Raw genomic sequence first — 17,930 nt, forward strand, 5'->3', positions numbered from 1 at the left:
AACACATTGTGAAAATAAGTTTAATTTGACCATTTGTTGTGCAAATAAGAATTCTAAAAATAAATATGAAAAATTTGGACTATGAAGTTGTTAGAAAACACACGTATACACAAGCACTTTGATTTTTGTAGACCTCAACTTTTTTTTTTGGATGGATAATATCAAGGTTTTGATGCTATATATTGTTCCCATTTGTTTTGAATGCATTGTTATTGAATTTTGTTGTCATAGGAATCATAAACTTAAGCTTTCTATGTTGATCTTGCATCAAATCAAATAAAAATTCTCTCCTTTGGAAAATCTTGTAGTAAGGCCGCTATTAGGTTGTGTGGGTTATATTTTGATTTACAATGGGCATGTTATTTAGGTTCATACAATTGAGGGAAAGTACAGTTGTGTGGCATCCTTAGCCATGCCATGAGAGCTTGCTTAGGAAAAATTAATGTACCTATTGCACAAAATATGAGTAGGAAAAAGAAGATCAAGCAATGGGTCTCAAATTAAGTCTTTGATTGTTAATGAAAAGATGATGAGGAATGAAGCTTCTCCCACCATGATCTATTCTTCAAGCTATAGAGAGACACCCATTTTTTGTTACACTTTGATCAAAATAATTGTTGGAAATGGCATTTCACAACAAGTCTCAAGAGATTGCCCATCAACACATAACAATACGTTTATATGCAAATGGATCGGCTTTAAATGTTGCTTGCTCATCATATTGATAACATATGGTGAAAGCAATTAACGACGCCTCAAGAGGGTACATGAACCTAGGTGTTATGAAAGTCTGTATTCGTTGATTAAATCTCATTAGGGAGTTGAGTTGAGATAACATCCATGGTGTTTGATGGAAGGATGTAAAAAATTGAATATTGATCAATGTTATTCTTTGTTGCCTCAAGCATTTGGGATGGGAATAATTTTTTTGGGCTATTTTTGGTGACACTGATATAAAAAATAGGGCAAATTCGAAATATTCATAAGATAACATTGATAACGTATTGAACATATACATTAGAACTCATTAATACAACACAACATTTGTTTCAAATTCACACTTCACACGAGTTGAACAAATTAGCAAATGTGAAAACTTGATTGCTTTCATGTTTTGTTGTCAATATTATTGTGATTTTAAAATATAACATACAAGTTAAAAAAAATGCCAGAGGAAGTTTCACTTTCAAGTACAATACGATTATACAAAAATAAGGAAAATCTCATTTTATTTTCTCTTTATTTAGGGTGTGTAGGGGTGTGGGGGATGTTGGCATGTAAAGTTGATTTTGTTTATCCAACATTGATTTAAACAATCAATTAAAGAGAAATATTAAAAAAAAATTTACCTTTTTTGTATGGGGACAATTAGCTATACACTTGTCTTTTCAAGGATGTCTCAGAGCTTGCAGCTTGTTGCTTGTGTTTTTTAAAAACTTGGGGACATTCTAGCGATGTTCCCTTGTCCCTAAAACCTCCCAAAGATGGGGACGCCACAAATAATGCTATGGACATGTCTTTAGGTTTCTTAGATCTTATTGCAACTTTCTCTAAGGCAGCATTGTTTTTGAAAGTTGTGGATTGTGTAAGGTGGAGGTGAAGGATGGTGCAATGTTCAATGTATAACTAACAATGCCAAAAGTTGTAGAGTAGTTGGCCTATTGATTGAGGAGTGGTATTAAAAAAATTGTGCTTTTTTGGGGCATCAATCAAGTCTATTGCGGTCAAAATGATCCAAATGTTGAGCACCAAACACCATCTCATAAAGTACATTTTGAACAATTTAAAAATTGGAGCTATGAGAAATAAAGCTGTAAAATTAAATCTAGCAAAGTAATTGCTTCAGTAAATATTTTGATTTTAAATTGTGATCTTCCTATAGGTTGTGGAGGATTGTTTTGCCCCCAACACTATTTGTTTTGAGATGACTTACGAAAGTTTTAGGAATGATATATAATGGCAATGCCTTACCAATTGAGAAGATGATGATCATCATAAATGAGAAATAACATGATTCTGAAGTAACTTTGAATAAGATTATGAAGAAACTTTGTATAAAAAGCCACAAAAAAAGAGACACCACAATATCTTCTTGCCTTTGCATTGTATCTCAAATATTTTATTGAGATCCTTTTTGTGTTGAGATGGACTCTCCATATAGACATTTTGAAGTCAATAAAAGGGTGCAAGTAACAATCTCTTGTGATCAAAATGTCACAACTTTTATTAAAAATTTTATTGTCTAAGTTTTATTTATAATCTAAATTTTCAAATTATGTAACTCTTTTAACTCTCTGATTTTGTTTCATAGGTTGCTAGTTGACTTGTACTAAGAGAGTAATTAGAGCACACTCTACATTTCCTCAATAAAGTACAATTACTTGCTATGGTATGGTTTTCACACCTTAGCCCCATTGCAAATAGGGACCCCCTCTTTTTGCTTTAGCAAGGAGTCATTGTCTTAGGTTGTTTTAGTTGGCAACATTTTCAAGTCTCCTATTTTGAGGGTGAGTTTAAGCAATTTTGGCTTGCTAGGAGGTGATTTTTGTCTCGGGGTTTTGATGACCATTTGAGGTATTTTTATAGCTCAAGTCCTGGTGGAGGGGGTAGAGTTTTAGCATAAGTGAGAAAGATTTACATGCTTGACAAATGAGAGAAGGATTGTGAGCAAATCTGGAAAGTGGTGGAAATCCTCCTAAGTTGCACGGGTACCTCCCCCCCCCTCCGGAACACGTACCGGTTCGTGGTTCTGGTCCGGTTCGAGCTTGGTTCGACCTGGGTTCGTTTTTTGAGGCCTGGTTCGATCTGGTTCGAACCAGGGTTCGAACCCAAGAGAACCACATATAAAATTTCGGACCAGGGTTCGAACCCAGGAGAACCACATATAAATTTTCCACATTACAGCATGTTTTAATTTAATTTATGTTGATACATCTTGGGTCTGGGTTGGTAGGCATTACAATGCCACAGTTTTTTAGTGTTGAGTAATCTCTAGCTGTAAAACACTTTCTATTTGAATCAAAATGCTACTAAATTTGAGACACCCACAAGAGAAGATGCTCAACATGTGGCGATCACCATGACCAATTTCGAGGAATTTCAGGGCCTATTTGAGTAGCACTATGAATTTTTCAAACACTAAACAATAAACAACGTTTTATTGGGAAATGTTGCCCTGCAGAAGAAAGTTACGGTCACATGAATATGGTCAGGTGGGGCAGCTACTTACCACATTGTCTATCACTGTTTGGCTGATTATTTCTCCTCTAGGTATATTAAAAATTGTATTAAAGAATATTGAATCTGGGACGTTAGACTGTGTTATCCAGAGGCCTCCATGAATGGTCTTTTTCCAGTTTACTGTTGTTGATCAGTGCTTGGGAGATTGTGCCCAAAGAGATTGAAGAATATTCAGCTGGTCAAAGGGATTTACCTTCTGCAAGCTAGATCTAATTAGTTTTTAACCATGTTCAATCGATTATGTTAATCATAATAAGAGTTTGGTAAATAAATTTATGAAAAGAAGAAATTTTTATTAAAACTTACTGTTGATCTGCATAAACTAATCAGATACAGTTATGAATTTTTTAAATGAAAGGGAAGAGATCTAGTCGCTAGGGGTTCCAATGATCGTTGTGGTTTGCTACTATATTGTTTATGCTGTTTTAAAGTTTTTTGTTGTTCAAATGTGTTTATGCTACTATGCTACATTCTAATTCTAACTCATGCTTCGTAAAGATGTATATATATACATATTTAAAAAAAATAATTTTTTTTTACATGTTTTTGTACTAACGAACCCAAACGGACCCAAACCCCTTTTCAAAATTTTGTCGAACCAGCGAACCGGTTCTCGAACCCGAACTTGGAACCGAACCACGAACCGGCAACTTAGAAATCCTCTAATCAAAGGATTTCCTTTAGTGTAAATCCTCTCTCCAAAGGATTCCCAAGTGTAAATCCTCTCTCCAAAGGATTCCCATCATCTATCATTTCTCCCCCACATATCAAGATTTCCCTTGGAACAAGGTGATGTGCAAGCGTTGTGTGGAGTCTTTATTACGGTAGCAAATGAATCAATGCAATGCTAAAGCGATGAAGAGAAGGAAAAATGGTAAAATTTTAAGGATAACTATAGCAGTCATATTTAGTGGAAATCCTCTAACTGGAGGATTTACACCTTTCTCCCCATCAACTCAATCGGAGCAAATTTATGCTAAGGCTTAGCAACTAAAAAATAAGTGAAAAAATTAGCAGAAGGGTGCGGGATAACAAGCTTTTTCAAGAGTCTAACTGGCAAAATCATGTTTGGTGGAAATCCTCCCTCAAGAGGATTCCACTAGTGGAAATCCTCTAAGCTTAGGATTTCTACCACATTAATCCTCTCGAGCCCAAATTTCCACCACCCTCTACGATATTCAAAACTCAAAAAAGTCATGAACTCAACATCATGAGTAAAAATAGAGCAAGAAATTTTAATTGGGTAAGTTTTGAGAAAATCATATTTAGTGGATATCCTCTAACTAGAGGATTCCCACTGGTGAAAATCCTCTCACTAGAGGATTACCACCGCCCTTAATCCTCTCAAACCAAAATTTCTCCCCTTTTTCACTTTGTCTTGGGATTAATTCTAGGTAAGTGTTTGGGTAAAGGAAGTTGAGCTAAAGTGGAATTGATGAGAAACGATGGAGTTTTGGAAGTATGGAAGGAAATGAAGAGCTAAGTAAAATTGTTGGAAATCCTTTGAGCTTAGGATCTCCACCAAGGGAATCTTCAACGTTAGGAATTCCACCACTCCACTTTTTTTGATTCTAAACAATTGTTAAAGATGGTGGATGTTGCTTAAGGAGAGATTTAGTGGCAACGAGAGAAAAGTTTGAAATAATTATGGAAAAAGGCAAAATCATATTTGATGGAAATCCTCTCTCCAGAGGATTCCCACCACAATAATCCTCCCGACTTGGAATTTCCCCCTTGTTTTCCTTTAGCCATATTTTTGCTCTCTCATGCAAGAAGGCATAATTGAATGGGCAGATTGAATGATGGGAATTTTGTAGTCAAGTGAACAAATCTAAGAGGAACTTTTATTTTTCCTTTGGTGGAAATCCTCTAGGCTTGGGATTTCCACCAGCCAACTCTTATCCTCTAAAATTGGCAAAACTGCCCAGCCATGAATTATTTTTGCAGCCCACATTTTGGAGCGAATTCCCTCCCAATTTTGTAGCAATGTTCCTCCGAGTTTAGCAACAAAATTCGCAAGGAATAGCAGCGTTTTTTTCTTTTCCTGCCTGTAGCAGGCAGCAATATGAGCCTTGAGAGGATGGCATGATCTGATCGAGGGGGTGGTGATTTTCTCGAGTTAGAGAGCAGCATTTTCAGATTTTAAAAGAGCTTAGGAGGGTAAGGTCTGGGCGTTATAATCACTATAATGCCTAGCATTCGATGATTTGAAAAGGAAAACTGAATTTCTTCAAGACATAGGATTGGTGTAGGGAGATAAAATTTGATTTAAAAGGAAGAAACTAAGACTCATATTTTCACTAAAGCATTAACAATGGAAAAATATTTCAACTCTCCAGGATTCCTAGTCTCTTTTTTGATCCTTAGCATGCCTAGAACCAAATCAGGAAATACAAGAAGGCAAGCAAGCCCAAGTGAGGAGATGGCTCAAGTTTGAGGACTCAAGTGAGAAGGAAAGATTCATGTTCAATCTATCAACCTGCAAATTCAGATTGAAATCAAGAGGAAATTCAGGAAAACATAGAAGATCCCACTACATGAACACATATTCAAGGATGATCAGGAAAGATCAAGCTCATGGGTTCACGAAGATGTAAGTGATTCTAGTCAATTCCACGAGGGAATTTCAAATGATGGAGAAAATCTCAAACATTGAGAGATATTTGCAATTTTAACAAACACCCTTTACAAGAGAAGAGTCCAAGCACGAGATACGGATAATGAGGTGGCAATTGATTGTCTTCGCCAATAAGAAAATTTCGATTTCAAGCATAGTTAATCACAACATACCAAGTGCCCTATTTTCACATTGGTTGGGAAAATCATTGTAATTTTCTTATTGGTCCATGCATTGGTGCCTTCATATAATTGGTTGAAAATTTGGCAACCCTAATTAGGGTTTGTGGGAAGAAATCTCAACCCCCTTGAATTGATCTTGGCCCTTCGTTGAAATGAAACTACTATAAAAGCCAAGGCCTTCTCATTTGTAATTCGTTAGTTTAGGAGGTGAGATTAGAGAGCTAGAGTAGAGTAGGATAGCTAAGGGAGAGACTTGATCAAATTGTTGCTATGATGCTTTCAATGTAATGGATGGTTCAGTGTTGGCTCTTCATGGTGAATTACTTTGGAGCATTGCATGATTTCCACAATCTTTCACTTGGAGTAGATTCCTTCCCATTTTGAAGTAGTTTAGTTGAATGGAAGTTGTTGATATTTGTTTTCTTGAGTCGAACAAATCCGGGTCACTAGCCTCTTGTTGATGGTAAGAGTGCCTTGTGTGATAAGCAGATGGTTGAATGCACTTAACTTATATTGATGTTGAATCTTTAGTTTGCATCCATGTGATAGGATTGGAGAGGAGATATTAAATTGAAAATCATTTGAGTGTTCCTTAGAAGCTTGCACTAGGTGGGTGGAGCCGATGGTGATATTACATCTAGTAGAGTCCAAGTCATCCATATTCTTTGCATTCGCAGTCAGATGTAGAAAGAGAAGTATAAACATAATTTATAAGTTTAAGTTGGAGTTGAAGTGGATGAGTTAGATTTAATTTCTTTACATTGTAGAGCCAAATCTTTAGAAGTGCAAGAGTTGATATCCATAGAATGAATAGCGTATGTCCCTTTCTGATAACCAACTTATCACATCATAAAATTGAGTGAAATCCACAATTAAGAAGGAACTTTGAAGTCATTTCATGATCTTACATTGCAAGCTTAGCATGAGAGACTACCTTACATCAAGAGAGGATCGAGTGTTTGGCATTTCTCCTTGAAACGTTAAATATTTGATTCTGCATGTTGTAGTGGAATAAACGTCACATCAACAGGACTTAGTGTAACATCCACTTTTCCCAGGTCTTAATTAACAACTAACATATCAAAGAAATATAGTTATAACTTCTTTTTCATAGGAAGACAGTTATATTAGTTATGCTCATGTGAATGAGATTAATAGTTATAATTACTTAAACAGAAAACTCATAACCAACATCTGAAAACACATCAATGAATTTACTATGGAATTAAAAAATCTACGTACTATGGAATTTGAACCAAAAATCAATGTAGGGATGCTTCTGCAATCACTCAGATTAGTTCACAAATATCACTTAGGATCAATTGACGATAACCATCAAATACCACTATATCAAAATCAATTGACAATTACCATCAAATACCACTATGTCAATATCAAATGACGATTACCATTAAATACCAGTATATCATTTAGGGCATCACATACCACTGTATCAATTAAGGCGTCGATTACCATTGGATCATTTAGGGCATCAGATACCACTATATCATTTAGGGCTTTAGATACCACTGTATCATTCTTTTCCTTCCGATTGCTTAACTGTGGCAATAACATAAGATTAGAAGATATGCTCATAATCATTATTCTTATAAATGAAAGACTGAAATAACAATCCATCAGATAAATCTATCTCTCGCAAATAAATATATTCCACGTTCAGTTAGAAGAACAACCGATCTAACTGTTGCCAATTATATTGATGATAAGAGTTGCTTTCATTTAAAGAAATAATTGTAATGATGATACAACTCAATTAATCTTACCTTCTACTTGAATATACATCATAAAAGTAAAAATACCTGTTTTTCGACAAACGTTTGAATGCATAGCTTATCTTTCTCTGATGCACGTTCGACATCTTGTGGAGAGGGGAAACATTGTTAGGGGCTTAACCACCCATCTTCAAACCTTTACTTATCCCCACACAATCTCTAACGAAAAAGGCCCTCCCTATTCAGAATAGACATGGAATACCTTGTCAGCTACTAAGCATCCTGGTATCTAATCACACCACTACTTGACAATAGGAGAAAACAATAAACATGATCATGCATGGGCTATTAAATGATATTATATTAGATTTATTGTATCATATCTGACTTTTATTTCTATATCATTGTAGACTCTATCTCACCTCTTCACCTTTTCCATGGCTATACAGCCGATGAGTCCTAGGTGCTTGGATCTTAGAGCAATTGGCTCTGTTTGTTGATTCTCAACTAATTCATGAATATATATATATTCCAACTTATCACAATTTGTGATGTGAAAAAGATGTTCTTAAAGATTTGCAGAAAATATTGTTTAACTCTAATCTTCAATGGCATAATGATTCATGAATTCATAACATGGTTACTTGGCTTTTACTTGCTATAAACAAATCTAATTTTGAGAGGATCAATTCTATAATATCAAACAAGATATCATCATGATAAAAGCTGTAGCTTACTGCTATGTAATTTGGTTTTGTTGTAACATTTGATCAAGAAAATCATATTTGCAATGTTGGATTTGGATATTTCATATAACTCGGATTAATCTGGAAATGAAGTCTTGCTGGACGCTCAGCTACCTGCCTCACCTTTGCTTGGAAGATCTCTAACGCAATCCTTGTATAAGGTTGCTCTCGATTTCTGGCAGAATAACTGTATGAGCAAGAAATTGTGGGAAGGAATAATGTAATGGTATAAACTGATAACAACAGGGATCTCGGCACTAAGAAAAAGGTAGTCAGTAATGTGGAAGAAGGCAGTAATGATCACAGATGTCGTATGCAAGAACAAGGTAGTTGGGTGTTGTAAGCAAATAAAAATAGAATGCTTCTTTCCATCCTTCGACTTCAAAATACATAATGAGTAATGTGACTCCTTGGCTTCTAAGAAGCCATAACATAAAGGAAATGTATTGGCTCTTGGACGGCAAATAAATGGGCCAAGTATTAAAACGGTTTCAAACAAGAAAAAGAATAAAAAAGATGGAAGAAGATTTGAAGGTTATAATTCGAAAAAATATTATGGTTTATATCTATCTACATACACGTAGATATATTGGTGAGGTGGCATCATTTTATTATAAATAAAATAATATTATGGTGTCACTTTATTCTTATATTTGTGTATGTACATAGTTATATATAATAATAATATGGTGAAAGATCATTCAAAATCTTTTGAGGTACGTATTATATTTTAATTAAATTGTTTTATGTTTTAAATTGTTTATTTAATAGTGCATGCGGTTCCATCGATTGCATCCTGATGTTCAAGTCGCTAGGTCCTCAACCATGGTGTTCACGATTCATACCCATTTGCCCAGTGATGGTGATGCTCCTGTGCCCAATTCTTTTCTGACAATGCTTCCACCCCTTCATCGTGCTTCCTACAAGGAAATTCTCCGCAGTTAAATCCTATTACCATAATAGGTTATTTAATTATAAATAATCATAACGGCAAACTGCCTTTTCAATTCCATGAATTCGTGATAAATAATCAACTAGCATGTTATCTTCACATGAAGTTATAACGACTAACCATCTTACCATTTCGCAGGATTATAACAAATTTAACTATCAACTAACTTCATGTGAACCTCAACGGCTATATGAATATTTTAAATTAGGTCAAAAATTGGGATGTAACACGTAGTGTATGGGTGTTCCAACTTGCTTCTCCTTTTACCAAACAAAGTAGCTACAAGGAAGGGGACACAAAGAAGTGGAACATCAAGTGAGAGCATACTGATTTGGATGCTTCAGTTTTCTACCTTGTTGAATTAAATGTTAAATACAAGCCAACTAGCAAGTATGCCAATGCTTGTGCTAGAGCTAGTGGCACTTTTTGTAGTTCTAATATATCAGTGCCAACATCTTCTAATATGGATGGTGATGGTGATATGATCAGTGCTCTATGGGACATGGGGATAGGGATATGAGGGGAGAAGCACCTAAGGAACCTTGACTTCACCTTAGCATCTTGTATTGGTGCAACTCTACTAGGCCTAGTATTGTACCACTTAACTCAATGCAATAGGCAGCCATGTACAAGGGAGTGTTGTGCTAATCCTGTTTATGTTGAATGATTGGCTGATTTTGCTTAGTTTTGAAAGTTGACGTGGGTTCCTCCCACTCATCTGGTCAAGCATACAATCAGTACACTCATACATTTCTCCAGTTGTGAGTGCAAAGATCATTAGCTAATTCATCCTTTAGGTGCACATTAGACAAATCAGCTATGAAGTCACTTTGCAACTTTTGTTCTCCCTACCCCTATTGCATGGTTAACAACTCTGCAAGAAGAACCTAGCATCACTCGTACTCTCCTCCCCATAGTATGACCAGAAGTCTATTGCTGGCTCTGCTGAACATGTGTTCTAATAGACAAAGTAGTAGGTATAGTTGTAGTTGTGACATCTAGAACACCCTAAAGCTTTGTTTATCTCAATTCTACATTTGAGGTTCTTCCCTTCATCCAAAAGAGAAAATCTTCCCACACCTTTTTTGGAATAAAAAGTTGTGCGTTAACTCTAATAATGCTGCCATGCCATTCTATACCACAAAAGTTGCATTTCCACTTCCTTGTGCCAGCACTTGACCCCGGCTTTGTAGTGATAATATTTTTGTTGCATATTGTTTGAGAGGAGACTTACGATGAAATGGACTTTTTGCATATTCTGCCAACAATATGGTGGGGCACTCTTTACTACCTGCTGCACTTGCTATGGAACTAGTTTGGGCTTCTGGGACAGCCCCATGGTCACCCCCTTAGCCTTAGGTTCATACTCATATTCAGTTTTGCCATGAAGTTCTACCTCATCCTCACTCATGTCATGAGAGCTCAGTGTGACTCTGCAGTAGACAATATAAATATTATAACTGCCTACTTTCAGTCTAGTTTAATGAAAATTAAGAAAAAATGAATCATTAGATGTAGAATGTTAATGATAAAAAAACTACCTGCTGCACTTTGCTATGGAACTAGTTTGGGCTTCTGGGACAGCCTCATGGTCACCCCCCTAGCCTTAGGTTGATATTCATATTCAGTTTTTCCATGAAGTTCTACCTCATCCTCACTCATGTCATGAGAGCTCAATGTGACTCTGCAATAGACAATATAAATATTGTAACTGCCTACTTTCAGTCTAGTTTAATGAAAATTAAGAAAAAATGAATCATTAGATGTAGAATGTTAATGAAAAAATGAAAAATGAAGAATGGACATTGAAATATATCCATGAATATGGATTTGCAGCCATTCCATGGATTTGTTGCAAAGTCTATTCTTCATTTTTCATTTTGTCATCAACATTCAACATCAAATGATTCAAATCTGAGTTTGAAAGTGAAACTTACAAAAAAGAACTAAAAAATAAAAGAAAAAGCAGTCATAAAAACATACGTTTTGCTTTGAAAGCCCTCCAAGTTGTAGAAACCTCTTCTATTTCTTGCTCCTTGCCACCCTCTTGTACTACCTCTCTTATACTTGCAAACACTCTCTCCTTCAGTCATGCAGTCACTCTTTTCCCTTCTTTTCAGCTAGCTGTTGCTAAAATCAGAAAACTAAAAGTGACAAAATGAGAGGATTTTTGTGCGCTTTTTAATTGAAAGAGGGCATAGATGGGTTCCCCATGCCTTCAGGGTTTGGACTTAGTCACTAAAACCAAGAATTTTTTTTCTGATTTTAAAAATCACTTCATCATGTCTACAGTGCGGGATATTTCCTGGCATCCCTAGGACACTAGAGGGATGGCTGGATGTCCTTCATGCAGAGTTGCATGGATATAGATACGGATACAAATACAGATATGGTATTGGGTACGGATATGGCCATTTTTTAAGACCCCCAATATGAATATGGCTGGACATGACATTAATATATAACACATACATATATTTAACATAGTTTTCTAAGTTATTGTAGGAGATTTTCATTACTTAAAAAGTAATATTGAGACATATAGTTTTCTAATTTATCGTAGGAGATTTTCATCACTTCAAAAGTAATATTGACACATAAATGCTACATAAATATTTATAAGTTAATTTAATGCTTTACAATGTGTAAAAATAGTAGAGTTGCATTAGAAGATAACCCAAAAGTGGGTTGCTGAAATAGAGAACCATTTTATTTGTCTTTCTCATTCGATGGAGGTTTTGTTTATACTATTTTTTTATAAAAAATTGCTTTAATATAGTTTTTTTACATTAAAGGGAAGATCTATGTCAAATCTTAAAAAAAATAATCCCATAGTATTTGGTACGGTTCAAAAATCAAGTTTATTAGGCAGACATGGGTACAATATTCGACGTGTATCCGAGCAGTATTGGATATGTTTCCAAATTGGATAAAGGGATACATGCGCCCAAGGAGGGACAGAGGAGTTTCCAGCAACTCTGCCTTTGTGTCCTGGGAAAGTTTCCAGTCTGCAACTAGTGGTGGAGGGATGGTGGGGCAACAAATCTCTGTGGTATGCTGGATATTATTGAAGACCCATTTGATGATGATTGGCTGGATTGTTGACACCTGACATTATTTTTAAATTTTTTTTTAATATGATATCATGACATCTGAGTTTGACTAGTTGACATTGCAATTTTTCACATTTTTTTAATGATGGCTTTGTTTATTATATGATGATTTTATGCTGATCTTAATTACTGCTGTAAATATGTATATATTTCTGATTTTTGAAGTCTGTTTTATGGATGAACCCAAAGCAAACCCAATCGACAATATTTTTTTTTTGAGGGAACCCGCAAAACTGAACTTGAACCAGTACCATCATTAAAACCAATCTATTAGGAATCAAGGAAACGTTATATGATAATGACATGACATTCTTATGTTTTCTAACCATTGGTTTTGCCCTCTCCACTCTGTTCAAAGAGCTTGTTCTTATCACAGTGCTGCACTTTCCTTTTTATTTGTTGCCAAGCAAGTATGATGGTGCAATGATAACATTGTCATGCTTTCTGTTGCTTATCAATGCAAATTTTATCATCTTTATGCACGATAGGAGCTATCAATCAGTCTGTTCATTTAAAATAATAATCATGCAGTTTTGTGCAGGTAATATATCTTCTTGAGTTTAATTAGAAAGAAAAAGGTCTCTTTGATTTTTCACATTTTCTGCACTTGTTTCTGTGCATTTGTACATGGAATGAAGAAATTTTCACTAGCTTCTGGTTGCCTCTGGTTTGTTTAATACTGATTAAATATATTATGTCAATGACGTTTTCTGTTTGCAGCTGATTATTCTAGAGTTCAATTATAAAAACTGTCTAGATCTGAGAATTATAATTCATTTAATATAGGTTTTTCTAATTTGGTTTAGTAATGTGTGCCGATTTATTTGAAATAATTCATTTATAGGAAATCTTGTTCTCGTACTAAATTGCATTATGATAGGTTAACATTGATTGATAATAGATAAGCGGCTTCTGCAAATGAAATATGTTCACAACATGATTGGTTCTGGTTGGGATTCAGTTTAGAACTTGACACATCTTTTGTTCCCATAAATTATTGTTTCCTATTTGGATTATATCTGAAATTTGATAAATCTTTAGGCTTTTATGCATCTGTATAGAGGAAATTGTGTACAGGGATGGTGTGGATATGTCACTATTTCTTATTCATATTGGATGACTGAAAGGTTTATGAAAGTGGAATGATGCTTTTCTCTTTGGTTTGGAGAATGGTAAATAAATTATATATTTTTTTGTTCCAATAAATTATTGTTTCCTATTTGGATTTAATCTGAAATTTGATAAATCTTTAGGCTTTTATGCATCTGTATAGAGGAAGTTGTGAACAAGGATGGTTTGGATATGTTACTACTACTTATTCATATTGGATGACTGAAAGGTTTATGAAAGTGGAATGATGCTTTTCTCTTTGGTTTGGAGCATGGTAAATAACTAACAACATTCAATTTACATTGCAGGGCATATGGTAGTGGAAAGGAAGACAGTCCCTTGTGTGATGTTCCTGGATTTGAAAATGCACGCATGAAGCTTTTAAGACATGTTTCATTTGTTGATTGCCCGGTGTGTATAATAAGACTTAGTTTAGTGATTTATAATTTGGTTATGCAAATCTAGATTCCTGTTGTAACTTTTAGGATACTTGGGGAAAAAATTAAGATATATAAAGTCTTAGAAGAAATATATTATCACTAATTGTCGAAGATGTTTCCCTTCAAATCTTTTATTTGAAGACATCTTTGGGCATGATGTTTCATGGTTCACCTTTTGCTTGTAAACGGCTGCAGTTATATGGTTTTCCATTAATTATCAGTGTCATTATATTTGGTCGATTATAGTTTTTCAACTTAGATATAAATGATGCTTTTCAATAATGAATTGATTTACATCTTTTAAATTACTTTATTGTAGGGTCATGATATTCTTATGGCTACTATGCTAAACGGTGCTGCTATTATGGACGGTGCATTACTTTTGATTGCAAGTAATGAGAGCTGTCCTCAGCCCCAAACTTCAGAGCACCTTGCTGCTGTAGAGATAATGCGTCTTCAGCATATTATTATTCTACAAAACAAAATTGATCTGATCCAGGAGAGTGTAGCAAACAACCAGCACGAGGCAATTCAGAAATTCATTCAGGTAAGTTGACATTTATTCTGTGCATTTTAAATATATTTAATCTCAAGGCTAAATGCATTGATGATTGTTATCAATTTTTATATCAGCATTTGTTTTTCCTTGTGACCCTAAGGTGTTGTAAATGTTTTGGTTCTATTAGGGTACCATCGCTGATGGAGCTCCGGTTGTACCAATATCCGCACAACTGAAGTACAACATCGATGTTGTATGTGAATACATAACAAAGAAAATTCCTATTCCTGAGCGAAATTTTGTTGCCCCACCCAACATGATTGTTATCAGGTCATTTGATGTGAATAAACCTGGTGCTGAAGTTGATGACATAAAAGGTGGTGTTGCTGGTGGAAGTATACTGAGGGTACAATATCTGTCAGATTACCCAATACATTTGTTTTCATGTGTATTTTCAATTTGTATAATGTACCATATCTAAGCATATTTCTGCTGAAGCTCTTGAAAGAGTCCTCAACAGTACTCTAACGGATTCCTGTTGTATTACTTTGCAGGGTGTTTTGAAGGTGAATCAAAAAATTGAAGTTCGTCCTGGCATTGTTGTTAAAGATGAGAGTGGCAATATCAAGTGTACACCTATCTTTTCAAGAATAATTTCACTTTATGCTGAGCAAAATGAGTTACAGTTTGCTGTTCCGGGAGGCCTTATTGGTGTGGGTACAACGATAGATCCCACACTCACACGTGCTGACAGGCTTGTTGGGCAAGTTCTTGGAGAAGTTGGAGAACTACCTGATGTGTTTGTTGAGCTTGAGGTATATTTTGAACAATTTACATACTTGTGCATTCTTTCATATCTTGATTTATATCACCTAGTGATTCTACCTTCCCATATGGAAATTCAGCATTATCACAAGGTTTTTTTTGTCCCTGAATTGGTAGGGCTAACTAAACAGGTTTCTAAATAACTCTCCAAAACCTTTGATAACCCTGGTGGGTGGTTCTTTTAAAGTTTCTCACCCCTTAGTGATATTTATAAAATAAGATATATATTTACGTTAATTTTAATTATTACAATTCAAGAAATCTATAAAATTACTCACACACATACATAGACTGCAGGAATCCTGCGCCACGTCCTCAAGTTCCACATAGGCCTCATGATGTTGTATTTCACCACGTCAAGATCTCACCAATTGAGCCAGGCGCCAGCCCTGTAAAATAAATAATGTGAAAACAATACAATTAATTAAATTGAATAATATAATTAATCTATTTAATATAACTATTTAGATGTTGTAATTAAGTTAAATATGTATTTTATAATTTAATAGAAATTTAACACATTATTGTTAATTTAATTAAATATACATGTAATATAATATTTTGACTAATATAAACACGAATGTTAAAATAATATTGATTTTATATTTACCCATCTAATATTTCAAAGTGAAAAGTAAAATCAAACTTTTATATTGCAAATCACTTACAGTAATTGCAAATATAAAGTGGTGATAAGTACACGTTTTGAAAGAGTTGAAAAATTATTTCCATAGGAAGAGGAAAATCATTTGCCAGACCATGGGGCTAAAATCGCACAATATGAAGTATTAGATGGTGCAGCATGGTCGCTGCCAAAATCTCGATGGCAAATTCTTTACTCTCTTCCATCAGTGAATGCAAACGTGCCATAGCATGGAGAGTGATGCTGTGCATCCATATACATGTACATCTTTCTTAGCCATATAGAATTATGGCTGGATAGCCAGTGCCATATAACTGTGTCATCGGAGCTGAATGTATTAGATGCTTCCATCTGATTTATGTTTCTAGAAGTGACGAGTCTTTGAAATTATGCCTTTTCATCATTTTTATTCGGGCTCTTGTTGATAAGTTCTCACTTTATAGATTATCTGATGCTCTATCCTGTTTATAGATTGGTCAATTTTATGCATCTGTATATATCCTTTTTTTTTTTTTTTCTGAATGCATTTTTCTTGGCGAAAATTTAATTGCAAGATATAAATATTGTTTCTGTTGTCCATGAATACACAAATTGGACAGATAAAGCTGAAAACCTTACTTGTGCTTTTGTACCTTCCCGTCACTTGGAATTTATAAAATCAGCTTATCAAGAACTTTCAAACTTTTAGTAACCTCTCATAATCCTGCCCAAGTAGAGTGATTGCCAGCATTAAATAATAATAATAATGTGTAATTCTTTTGTTGTTCAGGTAAACTTTTTCCTCCTTCGTCGTCTATTGGGAGTGAGGACAAAAGGTACAGAGAAACAAGGGAAGGTATCAAAGTTGGCCAAGGGAGAAGTTTTGATGCTTAACATAGGGTCAATGTCAACTGGAGCTCGAGTGCTTGCTGTGAAAAATGATCTTGCCAAGCTCCAACTCACCTCTCCGGTCTGCACAAGTAAAGGAGAAAAAATGGCTCTTAGCAGACGTGTAGAAAAGCATTGGCGATTGATAGGATGGGGTCAAATTCAAGCTGGAGTGATGCTGGATATTCCCCAAGTGGCGACATAGAACATCAAATAAGCAATCACTTCTGGAAAGAAACAGGGGCATCAGGCATCAGTCAAGGAAAAATGTGGATAGGAAGAGAATTATTAGGGACAATTTTTGTCAGGTGGAGAAGAAAACCTATTTGGTAATTTATAAGTTTTTAAGGTTTTATTTTTGGTAGCTGCAATACCATCTTTACAAAAGTAAGCAATTAGCTTGCAGTTTTTTCTCTTTAATTGTGTGTTTACGGTTCTTGATGATTGTTTCCAGAACTAGCTTATATGCAGAATTCATTTAGTTGTGATCTCTTGGCGTATTTGACCACGAGTATTGCTTATGTTTGTTATGGGATGGACTTCATGTTGAAGTAGTCTATTTTTTAATATCCAGTTTAGTTATCGGGGCACATTTGTTGAGTATTGCAAGTTAATAAATAGATTTGTGATTGGCATTTATTGAGCATGCATCAAAATATCATTTGTTTTTATCTTTTAGACTGTCAGTCATTGTATGCATTCTATTTTGTGCTAATGGAACTAAACTTAATTTGTACTTTTCCATCCTAATGCTAGGTGAACATCGTATTTTGATGTCCCCGTTTAATATTTTCATTTTTTGTAAATCAAGTTAAAAGTATTTATCGAGTGTTTTGTCCTAGAATATAGCGCAACTACGAGGAAGGAATTCTGTTTACTTGTCTACATCATACATTTTGGGTCATGAAAAGACATGTCAATGTTTTCTTGATCTAGGCATACTGATAATTGAAATGTGACTGC

At 34.9% G+C, this 17,930-nt stretch overlaps 1 protein-coding gene across 4 annotated transcripts in view; it reads left to right on the top strand.

Annotated features, from left to right (window-relative positions):
- LOC149563896 (uncharacterized) overlaps positions 1-17,606 on the top strand; it is an 84,899-nt gene extending 67,293 nt beyond the window's left edge. For all 4 annotated transcript variants that reach the window (XM_089827013.1, XM_089827015.1, XM_089827011.1 and 1 more), the window contains exons 6-10: positions 14,002-14,104; positions 14,453-14,680; positions 14,820-15,038; positions 15,187-15,447; positions 16,870-17,606. In XM_089827013.1, coding sequence (XP_089683139.1) covers positions 14,002-14,104; positions 14,453-14,680; positions 14,820-15,038; positions 15,187-15,447; positions 16,870-17,172 — 1,114 coding nt within the window. In that variant the 3' untranslated portion in view covers positions 17,173-17,606. The remainder of the gene's footprint in view (positions 1-14,001; positions 14,105-14,452; positions 14,681-14,819; positions 15,039-15,186; positions 15,448-16,869) is intronic.
- The last annotated feature ends 324 nt before the right edge of the window (positions 17,607-17,930 follow it).

The sequence above is a fragment of the Cupressus sempervirens genome, chromosome 4 (assembly GCF_028749045.1).
Source record: "Cupressus sempervirens isolate cs-2001-9-10 chromosome 4, ASM2874904v1, whole genome shotgun sequence".
Lineage (NCBI taxonomy): Eukaryota > Viridiplantae > Streptophyta > Pinopsida > Cupressales > Cupressaceae > Cupressus > Cupressus sempervirens.